We start from the raw sequence: 15,976 nt of genomic DNA on the forward strand, positions 1-15,976 counted from the left end.
GGTGGGGAAATGAGCAAAATGGGTACGGGTGGTCAAAAGGTACAAAAAAAGTTAATAATATATTGTATATTTGAAAATTGATAAGACTATAGATCTTAAAAGTTCTCATCACAGGAAAAAAAAATTGCAACTCTGTGTGGTGATGGATATTAACTAGATTTATTGCAGTGATGATTTTCTAATACATACATATATGAAATCATTATGTTGTATACCTGAAACAATTATAATGTTATATATAAACTATGTCTCAATGGAAAGAAAAGAAAAGATGAGGGCTGAACCCAAGCAATCAGAATGTGAAAGGAAGAGAGGTGATGAGATCAAGAGCGATTTAGAATAGTAAAATAGTGGTGGCCACTTTGTATAAGAAGGACTGATACTTGTTACAATATCCTACAAAATGGCTAGATGGGCAAAAGTAAACACCTAGTTACTTTGCATAGCTTTTTGCTTTACACAGATTATTCAAAAGACACTATAAAGAAGGCATGAGTGAATATGTATTATGTCTGTTATTGTTTTTAAAGACTTACTTGAAATAAAAATATGAGACAGTTGTAACAATATCCGCAAGGAAATAAAAATAAATTTTGCAATAAAATGTATATTTTTAATAAGTTTTGAGAATACGGAGCAATATACATTTATGATAGTATTGAAAATATGAAAAACAAGTAAAGTTAAAACAACAAAAAGTGTTATGAATTTCTTACAATGTAATCATTTATGAATTTAACATTTGCATTTACAATTATTTAACATCTTTGGGCAATTTCTTTTTCAGTTATGAATCTATTTAAATCAAGTAATAAAACAAACTGAGCATTGAATAAGATTTTACCAAATATAAAATCACGATTTTAAAAGAATGAAAATATATATCCAAAGTTTTTTTACTAAAACTTTTTAAAAAAATTGAGCTATAATTAATATTTAACATTATATTAGTTACAGGTGTACAACATAATGATCTGATATTTGTATATATTACAATTCACTGAAACTTTTTATTTTTAGATTTTTTCCTCAGGATTTTATTGTGAAAAATTTCAAACATACAGAAAAGTTGAAAAACAGTGCAATGTACACCTACCTCTTAGACTCAGCAGTTGTTGGCATTTTTCTATATTACTTTTATCCATATATATTTTTGCTGAATCATTTGAAAGTATGTTATAGATATATCATGATTTTTACTTCTAAATACTTCAATGGTGTTTCTAAAAATAAAGATATCCTACGTATTGCAACCCATATATTATTACACTAAAGAAAATTAACAATAGTCCTCTAATATTATCCAATACTCTCAGTGGAACTTTTAATAACACTTTTGGGAAGAAAAAATATTTTGTTACCATTAATATGTAAGACAAAAAATGTTTCATCATGATTTTATCCTTAGGAAAATTTTATTTTTGTGTATTTTATGTGTACAATTGATTAAAATGGTAATACATGTGAATAATTTATGAAAACTACAAATAAAAACATTAAATAAAAATAACTAATAAGAGTACGTGATCAGAAATGTTTTACTGTTAGGGTGACCCTTTAAAAGGTCTGGAAACCCTGGCTTGCATGACAAAGACCAAAGCCCTTTTCTTGGCACCCAGGACTCTAAGATCTAGTCATGTCTGGCACTATGTTTCTCATCATATGGGACTTTTTTGTAGTTCCTATAACCTGCTATCATTTATCAGACTCTGCGACCTCATATAGACTTTGCGTATTTATTGCCTCTTACTTGCAGTGCCCTTTCCTGCTCATCTGACACCAGTTCATCTTTGAAAATACAATTCTTGTCACCTTCTTTCTGGAGTCTTCCCTAACTCAGCGATTTAAATTTAAACCCCCACGATGCCTCTGTACTTTAAATATTTATTAAATATTGTCCTTGTTATTATCACATAGCTATTTTCACATCTGTATCCCCTTCTAGATTGTTAGCTACTCGGAAACTGTGTTCTGGCTTTTCTTTGAATCTGTAACACTTAACACTGACACTAAAAATAAATATTTACTGTATAGATTTTTACTGAGTTACAGAGCACATTCTACAGATATATTTCTGTTCGAATTAGCTAAAGTTTACAACCATGAATTGGCTCCACATCAGACTTTCCCCTCTGTGTGCTTTGACATTCAAGAGACTGCATATAAAAGTATAATATCTATTTCTCTTTTCTTTGATAAAGCCCTCTGAAACCAAAGCCAAGGCAATTGAAAAGGTCGATGATCTTCTTGAGTTGTACATGGGAATTCGAGATATTGATTTAGGTAAGATTATACTATTTTATAAAGTCTTATATTTTTTAATTTGATGGAACTTAATGCTAATTTATGTCTTTCTGGCATTTATAGTCAATGATACTTTTCAAGATAAAAAAAGTATTTGTATAGTGATGAAAAAAGTAATGAAAATAAAGATAATAAAGAATAATGAAAAGAAGACCAGACCCTTACCACTTACTAACTGTGAAAACTTAGAGTCAAGTCAACTTTTTTGAACTTTAATCTATAAACTATAATATTTTCTTCATAGGCTTGTTTTATGGATTTAAAAAATATGAAAAGAATTTTGTAAATGATACATATAAAAGGTATTATTTAATATATTAGGTGTACATTGATTAAATTGTATGTTATAATATTAAAGTTACACACATTTAATATGGTTAATGAAGTGCTGTGAAAGTAAATCAGAAATATGAAGATAAAAGACACATCTGATGTATGACTAATAAGGGCAGCTGAGCAGTGAATTTCTGTGTATTTCTTGTGTCACCATTAGGATGTCAGTCTTGATTTATCGATTAAGACTATCAGTTACAAATAACAAAACAACAAACGAAACAAACCGAACTCCAACTTACTTAAGAAAAAAAGGGGGAAATGTATTGGTTCTTATAACTAAAAATCCAGAGGTAGATCCTGATTTCAAGAATGGCTAGATCTGGAGTTCTCATGCTGTCGTCAGGAGGAAATTTCTCTTCTCTGCATTCTGGTTTTATTTCAGGCCTCTATGGTAACTCTCGGTAGCTTCAGGCCTTCCCTCATGGAGTCAAAATGACTGCCAAGGCTTCACCCTCTACAACTTGGTGTCAAACACATAGGTCTGGGTCATATGTCTGTAGTTGATAGTAATTCATGAAGAAGAAAAATATTCTCTTAAGAAAGGCAGGCAGCTGCTGGATGGGAAAAGAGTAAATGTGCATTTACTAGTGGGAATTCCTACCTGTATGCGTCCTACCTGTATGTGTGTGCATAGGTGTGTGTTGTATCAAGTACTTAATAAATTTCTTAAAGTCAAAGACTTGGACAACTTTGTTTATCTGTTACCAGGCAAAGTATTTTACTCACCCTCAGGTAGAATATTTGAAGCTCATTCTTCCTTTTCTATTTTCACTCATCTTCCTTTTTCCTTAGAGAATTTTTTCTTATTTTTTCTTGCCTGTCTGAACTTTTAAAATACAATTTCTATGTTGGATTTACAAATGATATCTGTAATTGAAAACAAAGCGGTACTTGTTTCTAGCTCCTTGAAGATAAATATGATATTTGCATGTAATAGCTCCACACAGATAAGAAGTTAAAGCTGAGATGATCCTATAGAAAGCCAGTGTCTTAAAACTTTTCTCCCAAGCCTTTTGCATTTGGAAAAATACAGAGATTTGCATAAATGATGTGAGCCTGCAACAGTTATACAAATGCATATACAAAGAAGGGTGAAGGGGTTTTAGAATTGGCAGTGCTCTTAAACTCAGATTAGGTAGTATGTGTTGGAAAAATTATATGGATACAGTTGAATAACTATGTTAATATGAGATTCAGGAAGTAGCACATAAATTGCTGGATCTTGATAAGCTCAAATTTAGGAGAACCACACTTTCCAAAGATGAAAACTCAACTTCGAAACTTAATTTTAGGTATAGGCCTTGTAGTTATTTAAGTATAAATTGGGAATAGTTAAGTAAATTAGTTTTACTCTTGTTATTAAAAATACACACGTATACAGGGAAGAGCATTGGACAATGGTATAAGTAATTATAAATGAATTAAGAAACAGTTCTTTAAGAATCAATTTTCTTTCACTCTGACAAATTTAGAACACTAAACATTCCTGGAAAATTCCTTGTAAATTAACTAGTAATCCCTTTGTAATTAATTATCTGTAGCAAATTCCTCCAAAGACTTGAAAAGTCATTATGATTATACATGATTAGCAATATGATCAGTCACCCAGGGAGGTAAAGTTTAAAGAAAGTAATTATTTGAAGAATGCAACCGTTGTTAAATAAGGAATTTCTGTCATTCAGATCCGATTAGCATGAATTATAAATCACAAATGTGACACTGATTCAAAAACAAATGAATATATTTATTTGTTTGTATTCTTGTGTTTCTTAGCTTTCAGAAATGTTAATTCTTAATGAAAATTACAATGACATGTTATTCTGGAGTTGTTAATATAAGTTTGTATTCAAAATTTTTTTAAGTGATATGATAATAAAATGACTAAAACCAAAACAGTAACCTCAAAAAAAGCATTGAGATTCATTTTACCATTTGAAAATGTAAAATAATTCAAATGAGTTTAGATAGCAATAACCCTGAAGATGAAAGTGCTCTGTTTGGTTGTAAAGTTAAGTTGCAAACTGTGACTTTTCAAATGACCCAATACCAATTGGTTGCCTTGGAATGTTATCCACCAGGAAAAAAATAGGTTCTAGATTTTGAGTTAAGATCTATATGGGCTTGACTTCATGAAAACTTATATTATTTTAAGTTTCTAAAGAATTTTAAGAAGTATGTAAACTGTATATAGAACTACAATATTTTCTGATACCAATTTAGGAGTTCGGCAATCATTATAACAGCATCAAAATTTTAGGATTTCTAATTTATTAAGAGATCCAAAATGTGTAGAAAGAAAATTTGAAGGGTGGTTTCTAAGTCATTTTTTTCTATAAAAGTTTTTTATAGCTCTTCTAAAAGTATACAATAATGGTGTTTTAGTAGAGATAATAACATGTTTTTTCTAGAATTATTTTCTTTTTTTAGTGAATTCAAAATGATAAACATTATAGAAAGTTATCTTTCTCAGAGGAAGCCAATGAAGTTTTGGAAATTGATTGACATTAAAAAAAATTCTATATTGGCTGTGTTTTCGATGTTTGACTTTTATGAGTTGCTTGAAATGATCTGATATTTATAAAAAGTATTTGGGAAAGTAAGGGCTGAAGAACTTCCATAGCAAGAGATATAGTTATAGATTTAATTGTTCAGTTAACAATGGAATGACTAATCTTTATCTAAATCCTGCTGCATGCCATTTTATAGATATTAAAACAGATTCAGACAAGTTTGGTAACTTGCCCAAAGTCAGCTAACAAAAGCTGAGATTCAATTCTAGGACTTTGAGATTTTTCAACTGCAGTAATCCTGTATGTCTAAAGTTCTATTTAAGTATTTAAGAGCTTAGTGGAAAATATAGATTGATCAATATCACCAAAATAGTATCTTAAATAATTTAAGAGTTGTTCAGTAGTGGTAATGGTATAAGGATATTCTTAAAATGGCCACAAGAGGTCAGCACTTAGCTGTTATATGTGGTATAACAATACTACTCTTGGAGTATTTTTTGCCCATTTGTATTCAGATGTTAAATATTATTGCAGTATATTGCAGATCTATTATAGTTAACAGATGAGAAGCATTTTAGTGGCTGTCATTATGTTAATGTGATACATTTTCCTACTTTCTTTTGCTTTTCTCTTAAATCAGAGATACAACTTTTTATCAAAAAGAATAAAATTATACAGTTTATTTCTCCTATAAGGATGTTTAAAAATCTATGTTTATACTTTATGTATTAGTGGACATTCTTAATTTCTGTTAAAATTTATGTATTAAATTACTGGTTTTTGAAAGATTTACGGAACACTTTGTTACTATAATACAACACAGTTATGAAGCTGCCTAATTGGTATTTTTATTGCTTCCATAAGATCAGGTGTTCCTTGAAGGTAGATACTATGTTTTACCCAGTTTTTAATCCCAGCTTCTATCATAGCATTTCTCCCATAGTAAGTACTTGCTGAATATTTGTTGACCAAATAGTTCATGAGGAGTATGAGTTCTAATTTCATTACTGTGAAGCTTTAGCACGGGCAAATTATTAAACTTTGAGCCTTAATTTCCATATCTATAAAAGGGATACAGTAAAAACAACCTCAGAGTCGCAAGGCACTCAAATAAATAATATGTATAAAGTTCCCACATCATAAATAATAGATATAGCTATTATCATACTTAGCAATGACCATTACTAATTGTTACTAATAATAATGGTAGTGAAGGTAGAACAGGTAGCTGGAGGTCTTACCAACTCTGGGACTATATTTCGTGTGGGAGTTTTTCTTCATTTTTCTGCTGTGCCAGCATAAATGCATGAGTGAGATTATACAGTTTGGATTGTGAAGTTATAGTATGGGTATCATAAACCATCGTTTTTCCTTATTTTGTGACTAAGGAACTCAAATCAGAAGTTGCAAGTGAGAGCAGGCCATGTCCACACATGGTGTTTCTGGGCTCGGTGCACAAGACACTGCTACTGAGCTTCCTGAGGTACCAGAAAACCTGTGCCAAGTTGTTTCTTACAAGGGTATGTATGTGTGTGTGTATGTGCGTGTGCGTGCACACGCATGTGTGTGTGTGAGAGAGAGAGAGAGAGAGGAGTCAGTGTCCATCAGTGAACATCCAATCCCTGTCGTCGTTTCCCCCAGCATTTAAAAGAATCAACTAATTATCTGCACTGTCAGTTGCCACTTTAGAATGGTCCATAGATTTTCTTGTGTCTTTGTTCTGTGTGTATCTTACCTCTTCATCAACTAGATTATATCTCACCCATATGTCAGCATAAATTTAGATAATTGTCTCAATACATGCTACCTGTAGGGCCTATGAGAAGTATTTAAAATGGTAGACTTAGCAAAATTCTGAACTTAGGTCCTACCTTTAAGTTTTGATGACTCTTTTTTCACATCCTGGCTATAGCACCAGAGTTCTGTGCTTCACTTTCCCCAGTACATGCTAATTGTGCCAGTGCAAAAATTATTTCATTGTAACAGAGAGTCCCCTTTGCCTACCCGTATACCAGCATTTAGTATGAGTGAGACACTGGACTAGTTCCTATGGGGATAAAAGACTGATCCAGTGAGATCCAGGGAGAGTTTATTCTCTAATGAGACAGAAAACATGTGGGTGAAAATAATGACAATACAGACAACACAGAGCAAAGTTAAATATGTATCGTAAGACCATATTACTCAGCTGTGGTCCAGGGACTCGCATTACCTGGGAGTTGTTGGAAATGCAGAATCTCAGGCCTGGCCACAGAACTGCTGAACCAGATTCTGCATTTTGCCAGGATTCCCGGCAGTTCAAGCATTCAGTTAGAAAGAACATTGGCACAGGCTTTAAGGAATGCAGATATCACTTCCTGTTGTGGACACAGAGTTTCCTGGGGGAAGGAGCCTTGAAGGAGAGAAAAGTTTTTGACGATAGAGGTAGTGATTAATTAGGAGGAGGTTATCTGGGGCAAAGGCAGGAAGGAAGAAAGGTTCATTTCTGAGTGGTCAGACTTATGAGGGCATAGCATAAATATAGAGGAGTACAGCCACTTGAGAGCCAGGAGTGCTTTGGGTCAGAATGCCAGACTAAGGTTTAGAGTCTTTAAAGATAAATATTGGTGACCCAAGGAATATTTTCTATATGGGAATGACAGACAATCTCAGAAGTAGAAAAGGAATTCTTGGTTCTGTAGTCTATTACCTGATAGGATCAGAGCTGTGCTTTAGGAAGAGAAATCTAATGTGTCTATGATGGATGGTTTGCTGACTATACTTGGAGATTAAGGACATAGCATGGTGACAGTGGGAATGAAATGCAGAGGAGCAGATTACAGAAATTGCAGAGGTGGAAGTGGTGAGGCAATATTTGGTACACAGGCGAGAAGTGAAAGGTAGCAGCGAGAATGATCATACCACTGACGATGATGGTGGAAACAGGAGAAAGAGTAGCAATTACTTCAGAAGGGAAGATGTTTGATTTCTGGACATGTTGGTTAATGTGCTAACAGAACACCTAGAAGTTCTTGTCTACTTTTACTCAGAAACGAGCATTTGGAACTCATGATAGAAGTCAGGGATGGAAGCAAAGGTTCGGGAATTCTCTGTAGCAAGGTCATGGTTTTGCTGGGATTGTGGCTAAGATCTCCAAGGCAAGACAATGTAAGGAGAGGAGGGAGGGGCACAGACAACCTCCAGGTTTATGAGAAATAGCAACAGAGTACTGTTTCCTGAGCACCTGGTTTCATATCTCATTGTGTGAAAGTGCACTATGAGAGCAGCTTTCCTCTTTTTTGACTATCATACTATGTGACTGCTAAAAGAGATGAAGCATTCTGTATATGAAAGTGTTTCTTAATGGCTTAGGAAATAATTTCCAAAATATAGCTAGTGCCTGTGAGCATACAGGTTAAATTTTACAAGTCAGCCATAGTTTTACTGTGTCAAACAGGCCCTAACTTTAAAAAACAACAGCAACAACAGTAAACTCTCTCTTTAATTTGAATGTATCTGCTACATTTCAAGTTTTCTTCCATTCTCTGTGCAGAGGTTCCTCTCCCTAATTTTTATCATGGTAATTTTCAAACATACAGTATGGTTGAATGACTTTTTAGTGATTACTTCTATACCTATGACCTAGATTCTACTATTACTCTATTTTACAGTAATTGCTTTATCACATACTTCCCCATTTTTTATTTCTATGCAGAGATTTTTGTAAAAACATAGCTGTACTTGTAATGCAAAATTTATATATTGCTTTTTTAGTAAATATTAAAACAAAGATTTTCCCCAAGTTATTACAAAGTTATTTGTAAACATTGCTTAAATTAATTTAAAATATTTTATTAAATACTTCATACTTGAGGTCACTTAATGATCTGCATCTTAGGCTTTTTTTTTTTTTAACAAAAAATACTGTTAGGTCCATTTTTATGCTAAATTCTTTTCTATTTTTAAGTTTTTTTTTAAAGTATAGATTTCCTTATATCTGAAGGAAGCAAAGACACTATTTCAAAGAAATATCTGCAGTCCCATGTTCACTGCAGCATTATTCACAATGGCTAAGACATAGAAACAACCTAAGTGCTATGACAGATGAATGGATGAAGAAGTTGTGGTGTGTGTGTGTGTGTGTGTGTGTGTGTGTGTGTGTGTGTGTAAGGAATATTCAACTGTGAAAAAGGAGGAAATCCTGCTATTTTCAACAACGTGGATGGACTTTGAGGGCATTATGCTAAGTGAAATGAGCCAGGCAGAGAAAGACAAATATCATATGATCTCGTCTATGTTTGGAATCTAATAAAAAACAAGCCCCAAACTCAAACTCATAGAAGAAGAGATCAGATTTGTGGTTACCAGAGGTAGGGATGGATGAAGGGGAAATTGAATGAAGGTGGGCAAAAGATACAGACTTCCAGTTATAAGTAAGTACTGGGGATATATTGCCAACGATTATAGTTACCACTGCTGCATAGTACATATGAAAGTTGTTGAGAGAGTGAATCCTAAGAGTTCTCATCACAGGAAAAAAAAATTTTTTTTGTATCTATATGAGATGATAGATGTTAACTAAACTTATTGTGATAATCATTTTGTGACATATATGTCAAATCATTATGCTTTACACCTTAAACTTATACAGTATTGTATATCAGTTATATCTCAATAAAATTAGAAGAAAAAAATTCCCAGAAAGGGAAATGTTAGTAGATCAAAGAACATGAACACTTAAAAGGATTTTGATATTTGTTCCTAAATGTTTTTCAGAGGCCAAACTTGCAAGTCAAACCAGTGTATGTGATGTTTGCTTCACTATATTCTGACCAGCCTGGGCATATAATTTAAAATAATATATAAAAATTTTAATAAACCTGGCAGGGCCATGGGGCTGGTCCAGATGCAGATGAGAACTTCCCTCCTTTTTAAAGTGTTTACTTTTGGATTGATGGTAAATGGAGAAGCTTTTGGGTCATGGCTGAGGCTTAGGAAGAAGTGGGAGAGGGAGGGATGATGATGAAGAGAAGAGATTCAATTCCTCCTCACTCTTTACCGCTTTTTTAAAAAAATTGTTGAAGCAATCTCGAATTTAAAGAAAAGTTACAAATACAGTACACTTTTTTCTCTTGAACCCTTTGGGAATTTATTACTTTAATGATATTTCATTGCTCAAATACTTTAATGCATATTTCCTATAAAAAGGGGAAGGGAATTAAAAAGTACAGACTTCCAGTTAAAAAGTAAGTCATAGAGATGTAATATATAGCAGAGGAAATAGAGTCAATGTCATCATAATTATATATGGTGATAGATGGTTACTAGACTCCTGTGGTAATCAATTTGTAAGGTAGATAAGTGTTGAATTACTATGTTGTATATCCAAAGCTAATATTTTATATATATATATATATATATATATATATATATATATATATATATATATATAGAAAATATTGCATGTCAAATATAATTAAAAATAAGTTAAAAAATAATTTAAAAACTAAGATATTCTCCTAACTACAGTATAACCACACATATCATAAAATTAACACTGATGCATTACTACCATCTAATATTCATATCTTACTTATGTTAAGATATAAATGTCTTAATATCCATTACAGCAAAAGAACATGTTCAAAATCAGGTGTTACTTTGACTTCTAAATCTAAACTGATTTAGAATGGTTCCCTACTCTTGATTTTTATGGCTTCAGTGGTTTTAGAGAGTACAGCCAGTTATTTTGTAGAATGTTCCTCAATTTTGGTTTGTCTAATTTTTTTTTTTTCAAAATTACATTCACGCTACACCTCTTTGGCAGAAATACACAAATGTGATCTATGTTCTTTTCATTACATCTTATCAGGAGGCACAGGACTTTGATTTGTTTTATTACTGGCATTGTTCATATTGATGACTTGTTTAAGGTGGTATTTGCTAAGCCCTACTGTAAAGTTATTCTCCTTGTAATTAATAAGAATTTGGTAGGGAGATATTTTGAAACTATGTAAATATCCTGTTTCTCCCTCTTGAATCAACCTTCCTTCGGAACTTCTCTCTTTCTCTCCCTTCCATCTACCAATTATTCAATCATTTCATTTTGGATTTATGGTTTCCTGTTTTGTTCAATGAGATTATAATCTATTACCATACTACTTATTTTGATGCCTCAAATTGTCCCTGATTTGGTTAGTGGGAGCTTTTCACTCTTGACTTCTCTGCCTTTTTCACACATTCCAATCATTTTTTGACACTTCTTTACTTTCTGGCAGAAGATGTTCTTGGTTCATATTGTACTTTGCCTGTTTCAGCCATTTCTCTGAGGAACTCTGAGACTTTTTAGTGCAGGATGATGTGTAAGAACCAAGATCTGGGTGCTTTGTGTGTTCATTACTATGAGGTTGTCACTGCTTTCAGGCCCCCATAGGATTGAGGAATGTGTGTTCAGGTATTTACCTCTATATTTGTAATCTCTCTATTGAAATATATACATTTATATCTCCACTGATCTCTATTATTCTAAGTCCACAGGGTTCATTCTAGTTTTCTCACCTTTCCCTATTTATCTTTCTCTGATAGTGACAAACCTGTCAAAACCTGGTTCCCGTTATTCTTTACACACACATTTATGTGATCTCTCCTCATGTATGTAACCGATCTCTCATCAGTGTGGCTGCTGTCACCAGCCATGCCATCCTTACCATGCCTGGACTCTGCACCCTACCCCAGGCTGTCCAGCCATGTAGAAGCCTTCCTCACCTTACTAGGGCTTTGCTTCCTGTGCCAGGTTACCCCATCTACATCTCACATCTGCTCTGATTGTGGTGCCCTTTTATGGAATCTCCTTCCTTTCCCATAGACTGCGTGTGTTGATGCTAAACTGTTTGAGATGAGGAACAATTCATAAATGCTCTTAAGAGCCCTAGTGGATTTTAGCTAAAAGACCAGATCTCTTGACTCATTCAGAGAAATTATTCAACCTTTGATTTGTTCAACCTTAACGTGAGAGGAAAAGAGAAGCTGGGCTGTGGTGTTTACCTTTTACCTGCAAGTTCTTTACCAAAATCCCACATCATATCTGCACTGTCTCTTTCTAGTTGCTGGTATTATAGGGGGCTGAGAAAAACACCAGCTGAGCCTCATGGGCTCCCAGCCAACTGGGGCAGGTCCCATGGGAATGTGTACACCTGGAAATGCTGGTTCCCCAGGCAATTTCTAGAAAAACAGAACAAGGGCACCACCTTCATTTTCTGTCCCAAACTGGAAAGGGGCTCAGAAAATGTTACCTCGATTCCAGGAGTAGAAAGATCTCTTCCTCCTCTTCTCTCTGACTTGATTGCCCCATTGCAAGCTGTTATTGTGTTTTGTTTTGTTTTTCCTTTGGGAAGGGAGGACTTGCTGCCATCATCGTTGAGGGTGGAGGCTGGTATAGGGGGCAGAGAGAGCAGAGGGAGAGCTAGTGACTATGGGGAAGTGAAGGTAGGATGTAACCTGAGTTTCCTGACAGGGCTAGCCACAGGTTTTCTTTCAGGAACTCTTGCTCCACACACAGGAATGCTAGAGGTTCCCGATCGATGGGCTCCACAGTGGAGGAGAGGGCAGGGTGGCAGCTACAAACCTGGGTGCAGTGGACAGATTGTTTAAAAATATCTTTGCTACCTTAATACGTGATGGAGAGTATCTTATTGTTTTATTTTGTACTAGAAATATGTGATTTCTATGCATGTTACTTTTCCTAAGTAATTTTCCTGGTGCTATTTTTCTTAATTCTCTGATGCTGTCTCATGTATCATTAATTTTTAAAAATCATTTTTTATAGCTACCACAATGTTTGAAGCTGGAAGAGACAAAGGTAATCCAGATGAATTTGCTGTGGCACTTGACCAAACTCTCGGAGACTTTGCGTTCCCAGATGAATTTGTCTTTGATGTTTGGGGAGCCATCGGTGATGCCAAAGGAGGAAGATTATGATGTGGATGTTCCATCACTGGAAAAATGAACCATTTTGTTCCTTTTAAAAAAAAATCTGTAAGACCTGCTTTTAGACACTGTTGTGGACTCTAGTTTTGTTTATGTGTATAGAATACATTCTTTGAAATATAATTTTGATTTCTAGGTACTTTTTAATGCAGTTGTATATCTAGTATGCTTAAGATATATTACTTAAAATATCACTTTTAATATTCATTCAAAAGCTTTTTTAAAAATAAGTTTTAGGGAGTATTTATAGATAGATGATTTTGCTCCCCACTAATACCCATCTTTTATTTTCTACATATAAATAGTTGATTGTAATAACTTTGCAGTTCTTCTGCAAATTTCTGATTCAGTGAAAATTAGGATTGGTGTATGATTTGCTTCATAGCACCTTCATTTTGTTAAGTAGCTTGAACAGGATACGTTCAGGAAATGAAATGTGAATTATGCCTACTATAAGTCTAGAAGTATCATTTTAATTTTTTTACTCCACTAAGGGGAGGAAGATTTCTACAGCCTGTTGACATCTATGGTCTACTTTCTCTCTTTGTAAAACAAGGATTGATTGACTTTTATATTTTGCCTATTTATGATTGCTTCTTTGCCTTTTAAAACCTGTTGTTGAAATCTATTGTGCTGTGCCTTTGTTTGCATGTGTGGAAGAAAGGTGAAAAAGACAGATAGGGCAGAAACCACTTATATTTGATTTTGTTACAGCAGTTCTTAAAACATTTTTCTTTTTCCACCTGTACATACTTTTATGTTACTCTTTATAAGCACTCCAGGGAAGGTTTTTATTGTCTTTATAGAACTTTTCTTTGAAAGAGATTTACTAAGAAAATAACTATGTTTGAGAATACTTTTCAGGTGAAAGAGCAATGCCTTTAAACCCCCTAAACTTTAGAGGAGATGCTATCAGAAATAGATTTCCCTCCAGTGGAAATAAAGGAGGAAGAGAGAATTGAGAAAATATATTAGCCTATTATTTTAGAATTCTAACAGATCTTCTCTAAAACCATACATTATTGAGGAAATTGAGAGTAAATGACTGTCTTATCACTTTGTTTGACATTGTACAGATATAAGAGAAATGGAAATGAATGGTTTGAACATAGATCACTTAATAAGGCAGAGCCTGGGGTGACCAAGCATTCTTCTAGAGTGCTGGAAAATGGTGTGTGCTGCAATGGTAATCAGAAATTATAACCTATGAGAGATGTATTCTAGGAAATCAGAAGTAGTTCCCTTTCCATACTGTGTTTGTTATTAGAATAACTGTTGTTTTCTGGAGTACCTTTACTTTTACTACCATTCACTCACCTTTCTCATAAGTTTAATACTACGAAGCTGATATTCTTTGTCTTATTAATCTGAAACCTGCACAGAAGCTATTTTAGTGATTAATGTATAGCGAAGTAGTTTATACAATGCCGATTGTCTTCTTTCTTGCTCTTGCCTATCATTTGGAAATAGGATCCAGCTCAGGCTATAGTATGTTGCTACTCATTTCAAGGATTTTTTTGGGAGGTCCCCAAATATCTATTCTTGATATTGTCTCTCTTAGAAGGATACACAAAAAAGGAGCTAATATTTCTAGGGACGGGAACACTTTTAGATGACTTAGGAGGCCCATAGAAACATATTAGTTTAAACAAAAAAATAATAAATTTCTTGGCATTAGATGTTAGATTTGAAATGATGAGTCAGTTTATTATTGATGGATGTCAACTTCTCCTTCATTTTTGGGCATGCATGAAGATTGACACTTGGCGCCGATTCCTTGTGATTTATGAAATTTCAAATTCACAAAGTGAGTGTGCTCACCATGATCTTTCTAGAATTTTCGTGTGTCAGGTACCAATCTTCATGTACAGCTGTAGCTATACTTGTCTGTTAGCGTTAAATGGTCAGTTGTTATTAGGGGCTTCAGCTGGGCACAGGTGCTTTATTCCTTTATATGTCTTTATCTTACCTCCATTACTAAACTGATAAAAACAAAGTCAGTTTCTTTGTCATTTTGTTCCCTTACCTGAAAATATATCTATTTGTGAACTTCATGCCTTTTGGTAACAGTCAGTGCACAAAAGGACCAGGATCTCTTTTTAGTTGTCACAAAGTGTGGGCTACCCTTGTAATGCTACAAAGAGACAAATCATTTTAAAAAATATATACCATTTCATTGGCACCACTGAACATTTTCAGAAGGCCTCTGTCACTTTCTCTTGTACTATAGTTCCCCTCCCCGCCCCCCGTGGAGGATGATTATTTTATTCTTGATTTCCTTCCACGCAGAACAGCATCTTTCAGTGGTCACTAAGAGCACACTTTGTTTTCTTCACGGCAGGGCATGTAGATGATGATTGAACCTTAGGCTCAATGGCGCCTTGAACGTAGCTTGATCCTCATCAAGTGGACACATTCTGATGGTTACAAATAGACACATTTTGGGTTTCTGTGATGCTTCAAAAATATAATTATGTAACTATATGATGTGAAACTCTAAGATTATAAAAATTATAAAAACAGTAATCAGTTAATCTCTGTTTGGTCTGCTATATACAGTATTGTAATGTGACAGATAATTAAATAAAGACAGTTTTCCAAATGATGTTTTATTTGTAATATTTCCCCCATAACTTTAACAATAGACATTTTCCAAGGAAAGCACATTTTATTTAGGTCCATGTTATTGCTAGACCTTCCTCAAGTTTAGAGAGAGCCTTCCTGGTTATAATGATAATCTTTCAGTTCTAATAATAACTTCCTAGCAGAGTAGCAGAATAAATTTCGTCTGCAAATGGAGTTTTCAAAATAGTAGTTCTAAATAGAGCACACTTATTCACCAAAGATATAAAAGTTTGGTT

General features: G+C 33.8%; 1 protein-coding gene across 1 annotated transcript in view; it reads left to right on the forward strand.

The window, feature by feature from the left end:
- The window catches only part of GIPC2 (GIPC PDZ domain containing family member 2), a 75,481-nt gene extending 59,761 nt beyond the window's left edge, over positions 1-15,720 (forward strand). Inside the window, exons 5-6 of the mRNA XM_039838669.1 lie at positions 2,202-2,283; positions 12,955-15,720. Coding sequence (XP_039694603.1) covers positions 2,202-2,283; positions 12,955-13,106 — 234 coding nt within the window. The 3' untranslated portion in view covers positions 13,107-15,720. The remainder of the gene's footprint in view (positions 1-2,201; positions 2,284-12,954) is intronic.
- The last annotated feature ends 256 nt before the right edge of the window (positions 15,721-15,976 follow it).

Source organism: Pteropus medius, unplaced genomic scaffold (assembly GCF_902729225.1).
Source record: "Pteropus medius unplaced genomic scaffold, Ma_sr-lr_union100, whole genome shotgun sequence".
Taxonomy (NCBI): domain Eukaryota; kingdom Metazoa; phylum Chordata; class Mammalia; order Chiroptera; family Pteropodidae; genus Pteropus; species Pteropus medius.